The sequence below is a fragment of the Hydractinia symbiolongicarpus genome, chromosome 13 (genome assembly GCF_029227915.1).
Source record: "Hydractinia symbiolongicarpus strain clone_291-10 chromosome 13, HSymV2.1, whole genome shotgun sequence".
In the NCBI taxonomy this organism is placed as follows: Eukaryota; Metazoa; Cnidaria; class Hydrozoa; order Anthoathecata; family Hydractiniidae; genus Hydractinia; species Hydractinia symbiolongicarpus.
In genome coordinates this window covers 11,352,682-11,363,513 of record NC_079887.1, presented here as the reverse complement: position 1 = coordinate 11,363,513, position 10,832 = coordinate 11,352,682, and the positions used below count along the sequence as shown (strand labels likewise).

The 10,832-nt window shown below is 32.2% G+C and overlaps 1 protein-coding gene across 1 annotated transcript; it reads left to right on the top strand.

Moving 5' to 3' along the window:
* The first annotated feature begins 4,250 nt into the window (after positions 1-4,250).
* LOC130624225 (heterogeneous nuclear ribonucleoprotein A3 homolog 2-like) lies at positions 4,251-9,676 on the top strand. The gene is made up of 5 exons (XM_057439798.1): positions 4,251-4,408; positions 7,179-7,298; positions 7,655-7,825; positions 8,275-8,349; positions 8,671-9,676. Exons 1-5 carry the CDS (start codon positions 4,391-4,393, stop codon positions 9,364-9,366), a joined length of 1,080 nt encoding a protein of 359 aa, XP_057295781.1. The 5' UTR covers positions 4,251-4,390; the 3' UTR covers positions 9,367-9,676.
* The last annotated feature ends 1,156 nt before the right edge of the window (positions 9,677-10,832 follow it).

Sequence of the window (10,832 nt, the reverse complement as noted above, 5' to 3'; positions counted from 1 at the left end):
CAGTACAAATTTAAAATTTTACCCAATTTAAAATTATCTTTTAAGCAGTAAAATTATGGGCTTAAAAAATGCTTGCAAAATCATACAACAAGCAAGGAAACCTTACACTAAATAGCACAAAAAACAAGAGATTTCCTTTCTTAGGATCCTTCCTAAATTAAATCTCATTATGAAATCTCTCTATTAAATATATACAACTTAAAAAAATAGAAACCTATGATGTCATAGAAATTGCTTTGTTTTTTCAATCACTTTTACATTTTAGGATATGAAACACTCATTACTCATGTTAAGAACACTGTCTATATTTCAATACTGAGAAATAAGATTATGTATTTATGAAGGCCAGGTAAATTTGCTAATAAACAGTGCTATTTTCGTCATAAATAATGAAATGAAAAAAAACATAAAAAAAAGGTCGGACAAGCAAAGGTCGCATCTCCGTGTTCAACATTTGTATGGGAATGCTCTTGCAGCGATACTCCATGACAGTTGGTACGGTTTGGATTCATCTTTCAGTCTTCATATCAGTTTCGATAGTTCCGTTTCATTCTTATACCTTTTGTGTCGGAACGATTTGACATATATACATATATATATAAAAAGAATACCAAAGATGCATCCTAATAGATAGATAGATAGATAGATGTGCACATTTTACATGGCTAGCCTCACAAATATCGAGGGATATGCATTGTCTATTATTTCCGGGAAGGGACATGGCTTAGATGGAGAGTCCTTGAGCTTTTAATGCTCATTTTGAGCTATGTAAACCCAATTAGGGCTCGCTTGTTGTTACTTGTTGTGAGGTGCATAATTTTTGAAAGTCAAAGTAAGTTTGAAAAAAAAATGAATCAACAAGATGAAGTTATTAGGAAATTATTTATGTTAAAAGAAAGAATTATCATTGTGTAAAACATAATTTTTGTTGATTTGATTTGTAATTGTTGGTTACTAACACAAAGTTTATACCAAGATTGTATCTTTTTATTTTGATAAACAAATATGAAAGAAAAAATGTTTTTGGTTGATACATACAAAAACAAATTATTTTTGTAAATCAGATAATTGCCTGAAGATCTCTTTCAAAGCAGTCTGGCTCAAAGTGCGTGGAACATACATAAAATCCTGAATCCTTAGGCAAGGGACCAGTTCTTCTAATGTTATGTAACCATCTTTTTCAAAGCTCATTTTTTATCTCTGCGCTGGGAATTTTGAAAACAACTACAACATCGTCGACATATTCTTTTGATTTATTATTACCAGTTCTGTTAGTGCAGTTGATGGCGGCGCAATTTGGCATGTTTTCAAGCAGTTAACCATGAATGTTTAAGTAAATTAGCAACTAATACTAACTCGCCACGAGCACACTAAACTTTCTGAACTAAAAAAACGTTATAATTTAAACTCGAGCCAATCCTTTTAAAATCACAAAGGGGTCAGAAATACGAAGCAATTTCACGCGTAGTAAACACAACTTTTTACTAAGTTAGTGAAACTTTTTTATGAAAAGAAATAGGTATTTCAATTTGATTTTTTTGCCGCTACTATTTTTTTAGATAAAGAATTTTAGATAAAGAGCTTACTTTGCCTTCAACACTTTATTTTATAAACGTTGAAATTATTGTATTGTACTTATTCCTGATGAAGACTCACAAGAGCTGAAATATAGAATAAACATATAGTCTCTTTCACTATTTTTATACAGCTTCGCATATTACATTCAGTATATATATATAAATTGTTTCTCTTGAAATAATCTATTTTTAAACTTTTTAAGGTTTTTATGTTAAAAAAAGACCTTTAAGTAATTTTGTTAACAATGGTTTCTTATATCAATAAGATATCAATAAGATAAACAATCCACATATTTTTTATGAGAGAGCCTAAAAAATACAATAAAATAGCGAAAGCAGGAAAGGGGTATCCTTTCTATCTTGTTTCTTGAGATCAAGGCTGACTACGTTATTAAACTTCAGTTTATCAAGGTCAAAAAGGTTTCCAGCTGCTGGTTAGCCAGGAGACCCAGCGTATGGAAAGGAAAAATTACACTACACAATTTTTTTTGCAATCAGAATACTGCTGTGTATATTTGTGCTCATGTCCATTGTTCTCAATGCGAAATCAAAACATCATGTCACGCAGTGCAACTGAGCTATAGCTAGGCAGCTCTATCCCTTGAAAAATTAACAAGGATATAATATCACTATAGCTACTACAGGTAGTGTATTACTTAACTAGCTAGGGTCTTCTAGTTCACTAAAAAGTGTTGTATATATATTTTTTAAAAAAACGTTTTTTTTAAGTTATGGGGCGAAGCAAAAAAAGGAAAGCATGAAATAGTGTCAAGATATTGCTAAAATAACTTCTGCAGTTCTAGTCTTGTGACTTGTGAAAACCAAGCTGATCAGGATCTGTAGTCCTCAAAATCCGTTTTCCTAGAACCTAAAAACCTCGATCCCAGTACTTTTATAACCTTTTACTGCGTTAACAACCGTGATTCCCTGGACTCTACCTGGTATGGGAATGAAATCAAAATGGGGTCTGCTACTCTACACTTTTTTTAGTTCTTATGTACACTTCTTATCCTTTTTGTCTAACCATAGTCATAGCAGAGTGTTTTATCCAATGTTTTTTACATATTATATCGTGTCTCTCTTCTGAATAATCTGCAATGAAGATCACGCGAAAGATAGAGATTGCTGAATAAATCTAGCGCATTAAATCGCCTGCCGTAAGAATTACCATATACAATCAAAACAAAGATGGTAGGACAAGAAATGTTGATTTTTTTGTTCATTCGTTTATTTAAACTTTTGTTGTTCTTAATTTGCTTTGCCTTAACAGCGGTTCATAGAAAACTTGATGGTGTCCTACACATACCAGTAAACGTTGATTCGATCCTAGTTAACTAGCTAGAATTTTTATAGGCGTGACACAAAAATAAGTCTGGTTAATGTCCTCCAGAGACTATATGTCCATTAAAAAAATGCACCTTTTTGACCTGGTGTCCGAATTTCCAGGAAATGAGAAAAACTTAAATTTCAATTAAGCTGTATGGTTCAGATATGAAAAGACACACATGAGACATTGTTTAATATGTGTAGCTAAGCTGTTCGCTCTGCTTGCAAATTTGGGTGTAAGGGTTAAGGTAAAGCCAATGTTTATTGAAGCTGCTTGATTCATTGTTTTGTGTGTGTTAATCCATTGGCTCAAATTTTTAGGTCATTTTACTTCACTATTAATTGCTAGCTAATGCTCCCAGGAAAACACGGTATTAGAAAGACAAATGTATTTCAATTAACAACGTTGTGATGTTAATATAACGGAACATTTGGCGAAAAGGGGTGGGGGATGCTGGGCAAGCAAAAATGCACAACTCTCCAGTGCGTGTACCCAAATTATTAAAGCTCCACCCCAGTCCACAACTATCCTAATCTCATGAAGCGTATTTTGTCTCAAACAACTTCTTTTTTGTTACCTTCTCGCAATATTTTTTTATCACAATTTTTTACAACTTTTTGTTGTTTCATTTTCCTGTTTTTTAGAAAGTCTCATGTAAAATTGCCCTTCTCCCATGAGTACACACATACCACATGCCTTTTTTAACAACTGCCTGTTGTATCTCTTTCCTCTTCTTACACCTTCTCTTGTTTTTTTTCTCTAATTTTCCACATACACCTGATCTGTCACACCGTATCCTTACTGGGGTAGACAAAAATAATGACGCATCATATAAATTAGATTTACAAATGCCGTCCAGCATGCACACCAAAAAAAATATTAAATAAAATAAAACATCGGAGATTGAAGTAACCAAATTGCTTCCACTACTGGACAAAAACCTTATTGATTCATAAAGCCAAGTCGATGAAGCTACCACTACACAAACATATGTCAAACAATCCAGTAGTGATAAGTGTTGAGCGTAAATGAAAGAAAAAAGTGTTGGGGAAATTTTTAGTTGTTTTTTCGAAACAATCTTGTCAACTTAGGTCAGAGGCCAATTTGATGTGAAATTCTTAATTTTTATGCCATTACTAACAGAGGCTAGGCTCAGTAGACTGGCTAATTGAGGCAATACCCAATGTGGGTAAACAAAACATAATGCACCAATTTTTAAGCTCAATAAAGTGTTTGTTTAAAGTGTTTTTATATTTTAGCTCACTAAACCACCTAGCAACCTAACTGGGAACTGCAATTAACTAATTAATGAGCTAAACTATTTCATTCAATTTGTAGGTGATTCGCACCTGCACAGCACATTGAAAACTTTATCATTGTCTTATTTTATTTCAGCCAATCAATCTTTACTTCTGTTTAAAATTGTTTATTTATAGATTATATATATCTAAATAAAATGGTAAATCAAAAATTGTGATTATGAAAAATGGTTGTCACTTCTGCAGTAGGTTAAATTTATATACCTTGTTTGTAGAGCAAAAAAGTGTATTTTGTGTGTTAATATTTTTCATGCAATGTATGTAAAATATATTATATGTGCATTAATATTCCTTGAAATATAAATTCTCCAACAAGTAACGCAAATAAAAGTTTTAGAAAAATTGCATTTCTTTTATTTAAAATGTCATTTTCTCACAAATCAATTTTACACAAAACTTTTTGAGTCTAATTGTGTGACTGTAAACTAATAACAGACCTATCGAGAAAAAAATAACACCCAAACAATAATTAAGACTGGGCAAGCAAACCTGAATAAATAGCACCTTAAGGGAAGAAAAGTTTCCACCAGAAAAGATTGCGGAATTAAAGATTGAGAATTTGCCCTAAAAGTTTATAAACGCATATTTTATTACAAAATCTTTTTTATCTTTTATTTCACCTTTTATATATGGGTTTGTTTTTACTTTGAATGAGAGGCTAGCCATGTAAAATATGCACATCTAATAATAGGAAAGATAACAATGATTTCTGTGTGAGATGAATTGATATTGCTAAGCGAGACAAACTTTTTGTGGAATTAAGGAAGTAATTAATGGCTCGGCTAGTTTCTTATTTCTCAGAATTGGGTAAGTCTTTGCGTGAGCAAAAGCAATCGCTCACCCCTTATTGTTAGGCCTAAAACCAGTATGAATAAGGGTATATTGTCTCAGTAATACAAAAATTATACTGGAAATATTAATCCACAGTTAAATTGCTAACCCTAATTGACCCTAGTAGTTCATCAATCTAAGATGGCTAAAGAATTCAATACATTCTTTACTAATATTGGACCTAAATTAGCTAGTAAGATTCCAGATGTTTCTAATTCTATTGAAGATTATCTAACAAACACTGAAAATAAAATTGGTGATAGTGACTTAACATTTGAAGAATTTGAAACGGCGTTTACGTCTATGCTCATAAAAACAAAGCAACTGGAATAGACGGTCTCAGTTGTAACTTAATGATAGCGGTCTATTAAGAAATCAAAGATCCACTTTTTTATATTTTTAATAAATGCATAAATTATTTTTCCTGACGATCTCAAAATAGCCAAAGTCATAACCAATTTTAAAACAGGTGATTCAACTGGAGTAGGAAATTACCGACCTATATCTGTTTTTCCAATTTTTCAAAAATTTTAGAGCGTATTATACAGAATTTATTCTCATCTCAATAAAAATAACCTTCTTTTTTCTAGACAATTTGGATTTAAAAAAATACCTAAACTTAGCATGCAATTTTGCAATTAGCTAATGATATCATAAAAGGTTTTTCTAATAGAGAAATAACACTAGAAGTTTTTATTGATTTGTCTATGGCTTTCGATACAGTAAATCATGAGATCTTATTACAAAAACTAGAATATTAGAGAATTACAAACAAAACTCAAAAAAATTACTCTTAAAATAGAAAGCAGTATGTTTCTTATGATAATGACAAGCTTTCAGAAGCTTTGAATATAATTCGTGGAGTACCACAGGGTTCAATTCTTGGACCACTTTTGTTTATAATATATATCAACGATCTCTATAAAGCCTCATCAAAACTTTTCAATGTCATGTTTGCAGACGATACAAACTTATTTAAATCAGGTAAAAACGTTCAAGATCTTTTTGTAGAAATGAATCTTGAACTCCAAAAAATTTCATTATGGTTCAAAGGAAATAAGTTATCATTAAATGTTTCTAAAACTAAATACTCAATCTTTCATTCACAATATCAGAAGAAAAAAATTCCTTCTACCCTTCCAAAACTTCAAATTGATAATACAGAGATTAAGAGAGACAAAGTTACAAAATTTTTAGGGATATATATTGATGAAAATTTAACTTAGAAACATCATATTGACAAAAAATGTAGCAAAATTTCCAGGAGCATAGGTATCCTATATAAATCAAGAAACTTACTGCCAAAGTATCTGCTTAAACAATTATACTTTTCCTTCGTCCATAGTCACTTATCATATGGTAATATAACCTGTGCAATTACCAATAAAACTAAGCTATTAAAACTTTACAGAAAACAAAAACATGCAATCCGAGTTATTACTTTTGAAGATCGTCTAACACTTTCTAAGCCACTGTTTGAAGAATTGAAAATCCAAACCCTAATGGAAATTCATATTTATCGAAACCTTTGTTTTATGTTTAAATGTAAAATAGGCCTGTCTCGTCGTATATTTCATAACTTGTATACAGAAAAGTTATCAGGAAAATACATTACAAGATCAAAACAACTTAAAGAACCAATAATAAAAACAAAGTATGAAGAATTTGCATCAGCTATCGTGCACAACACTTATAATACAAATTTACACCTGTAATTTTAGAAAATGCAGGAATATATTCTTTAAACGTTCTTAAGAGTAAAGTTAAAGCAAATATGATAACCTTACACGAAATTGATTCATATTTTTAAAAAAAATCTTGAAAAACATAATAAGAAAAAATATCTTATTATTCTACTAAATCGAAAGCTTTAATTTAGAGAATTAACCAGTTTTTTACATCGGTTCTCGGTGACAAGACTCAGATGAAGTCTTCTTCGAGTTGCCTGAACTTTGTCTACACTTACATGAAACTATAGAAAAACGACATGCGGTTTATATAGTTGATTTAGGTTTATCAGCGATTTATTTAGTATATTGATGTTATTCACGATTATTTTGATTTCAACTAGATTCTTGTAAATGTAGTAAAAGTAGAAAATAAACTATCTATCTATTTCTTTAGCCAACTCCCAAGGTTGCTGTTGAAGAGGAAAGCTTTCCAACTGCTGCCATTATTGTGATAGCTGTTGGCGGGTATATGGTATTGTTCGTCATAGGCTTAATTATTCGGAAATGTATTGTGGTATGTTGTATATATAAGCTATGCATTTGTCAGTATACAGTGAAAACGTTGAACTATTTCATTCAATAGTTACGCAAGTACTTTTGCATGGCTAAGATTAAATAGATTTCCCTCTTTTCTTCCTTCGGTATTTAAGAGGAAAGTTTAATTTAACATTTAATCAAGAGAGGGTGATAAACATTTTATGTATTACCATTTTTTGTTACCGATTACTTGCTGCATGAGGTATTCAAAAATTACGTTCGCTCAAATATTCACTGTTTTGACACCCTTTTGTCATACCCCTTTTTTGTCTAGTGAGAATTTACCTTCTCGTTCTTTGGAAAAATGTAATATTTCCCATTTTGTATATTTAGTCAAAAGAAGGGAACTGCTGTCCAACATGGTGTTCAGAGCTGTGCTCATGTCAATCATGTTGTAATTCAGCAACAGACGAACCAGGTTGTATGACGAAATGTGCTCAATCTTGCGACTGGTCTATACCATCTAAGAAGACTTGTATGGATTCCTGCTGTCCTACAAAACAGGTATTTGCAAAAAGAAATATAATACTTAGTATATGGATATTAGTTTTTGGAAAAAATACTGCCAAATATTTTTAAAATGGGAATAATGAAATGTGTCTTAGAAACTATTTGATTTAATAGAGAAAATTAATTGACCGAAAAAGAAAAAGAAAGAAGATAAAAATGTTTTGAATTTAAGTAAAAATTTCAAAAATTTTGCAAATAGTATTTTGAAGAATATTTCATGGGTATTTAATTCCTAAAAAATTTAGCGCATTAAAATTACTAATGTTGTATGAAGGGGACATAATTATGTATTTTTATCATATCAAATCACATAATAAGAAATTTATATTCCAAAAAGAGTAACCCTTGCACTTGTTTTCTACTTAGCGGATGACAACTATATTTCCATAGATATGTTTATTGTTATAATTCTTGACATTCATGTATTCTTTGTTATGTTTTAGTGGTGTGACGACACATTTTGTTTCTGCATGTCAAAACAACCTCAAGGGGAATGCTGTAAATGCGACGCTTGTTCGGTAATAATTGCTTAGAAGTCGGTTTGAAATACATTGAAATGTTTTACTTTTAATGTTCCGTAAGGGAAAAAGAAAGCGAAAATAAGTTCCGCAAAATCGAACTAAAGCTGACAATTTGTATTAACAATTCTTATAAATATCTTTCGTGAAATTAGCAAGTCGCAAAAACCATTTCTGCAAATTTTTTTTCACAATGGAAAAATTTTATGATAATTGTCTTAAGGATCGTGAAATATGTAAACGAGAACTAAAAAAATATTTTCCGTACTTTCTCTGCACTGTGCGATAACTACTACATATCAACGTTACTTCTGTGTTTAGTGTGGAGAATGTGGAGACTGCTGCGACTGTCCTGAGTGTAAAGATTGTTTTAACGAATGCAAATGTGAATGTTGTGCTCAACCGGAAACCATCGACTGTTGCTGTATTGAGGTAAAGCTTTCCGGCTCTAACAACCCCCCTCAGGGTGGTGTGCACCAACATAGTGGTCATATGAACCAAGGCGGTCACATGAATCAAGGTGGCTACATGAACCAAGGCAGTTATATGAATCAAGGCGGTTATATGAACCAAGGCGGTTATATGAACCAAGGCGGTTATATGAACCAAGGCGGTTATATGAACCAAGGCGGTTATATGAACCAAGGTGATTACACTGACCAGGGTGTTTATATGGGTCCAAGCGGTGGTAATATGGGTCTAGGCGGTGGCAACATGGGCGGCTCTATAATTCAGCAGCCTGGTTATATGCGTCAAATGTCCGGTAGCGTGCATCGAAGCCAACCAGGACAATTTAATGCAGGTCAATCCGGATCGTTTTATCCGGGTCAAATGATGAACGAACCACCTGTCAGTTTTAATAGATCCTCCTCAATGATGAGCAATCCGCAATTAAATAGTGGTTTAGGTATGCGTAACCAACCTGGTGTGAACAGTAGTTTAAGTAATAAGGAGGGAAGCATAAACGCTGGCGGTGGAGGAATGTTTTATGCAAGGTCGTCGAACCAACAAACGTGACGAAAGTTTGACTCCGCAGAACATTTTGAACTGACTACAAACGACGAACAGAAAGTATAAAAGCGAGATTTTTTATTTGTTCTTTAATGTGTTCTACGCAAGGATCCCCGATGAAAAAAAGAATGCCAATGGATTTTTCCTTGTCATTGTATTTTTTTAAATCTTCTAGAGCCTCCCCCTTTAAATTGCGTAAACCGTGTCTTTTGTTTGTTTGTTTATTTTGCTATGTGGTTTTATGTTTTTTGTCAAATTTGTAAAATAAATGTAAATATTTTCCTTTTTAATTTATTTACAATAATAGCTATACTGATATTTTATTTCTTAATCGTATGTTGGTGTTTGTTCTCATTTACTTTTTTACACATCAGCCAGTAACATTTACCTATGTTGTTGTTTTTCTAGATTAGACAGTTTAGTTTACAAGAGCGACTGGAGAGAGAGCAAGGTTCGTATCATGTAGACAGAAAGACTTCTTCAGTGTTTACAACTGAGAGTTCGCGTATGGTGGCGTCCACGGAGGTAGTCGATACGCCACCGCTACGACATGTTAGTTTTGCACTGACAGACTGAGATTGCATAAACATTTTCAAACCCATAGATATGATTTTTAAAGTTTACGTGTTTTGATGCTTCGGGAGCAGAATGATTTGTTAGGTCCTAAAAACTAAAAATGTGCGTTTCTTTCGTTTTTCTTATAAAAATGTTTTCTGTACATTTTTGTGCTTTACCACAAAGTATGCGTTTCCTGGGTTCAGTTCTTCAAAATAAATAAACTACGCTTAGTTGTTGCATTTAATGCGATAAAAACAACAACAGAACAAAACTTTCGACATCTTCGGTTACAAAAAAAAAAAATTCATGTAATTCACAGCTCCCGAAGTTTGTATAATTTAAAAGTGAGTTCAATTTTTAGATAGATTAGTAAAAAATATCTAGTTAATTGTCATCAATCTCATTTGTTTTTATTGTATCCAATTTTTCACCTTCAGCAATTATTTTTTAAAAAAATTTTTTAGAACTATTATTTGAGAAAGAAATAAGTCTTAATATATTAGATTTTGCGAATTTCGCGAGAAAATTCTCACTTTCGGCGATAAATTTGTCGTTATGCCTAATATGCTCTCAAACCACGAGGAGTTTCTGTGGGAAACCATCGACACAAAGAAAGAATTGTGAGTGCTCCACATATGCTTATTATAGAGATCCCACATCATCTTTCCTTTCTAAGGACCCCATGGCATCCAAGGTGTGTATGAGTGTAGTGTTGTGTAGGTCAAATAAAAGAATTAAAGTGGCTTTATAAATGTGGGTTATTTATTTCGAAACTCCTGCTGGTGACGAAAACTCAAATCTTAAGCGTTTTCCTGGGATTTTTAAAATATGCTGGTAAGTAGTGGTAAGTATGGAAATCAAACGCCATTGTCGCTAGTTTCGTTTTCAAGGTGTGTGGGTGAAAAAGAAGGCTC

Excerpts from the sequence above, each read along its gene's own strand:
- LOC130624225 (XM_057439798.1), top strand. Across the intron at positions 7,826-8,274 it reads CCTGCTGTCCTACAAAACAG|TGGTGTGACGACACATTTTG; the intron begins GTATTTGCAAAA and ends GTTATGTTTTAG. Across the intron at positions 8,350-8,670 it reads GTAAATGCGACGCTTGTTCG|TGTGGAGAATGTGGAGACTG; the intron begins GTAATAATTGCT and ends TTCTGTGTTTAG.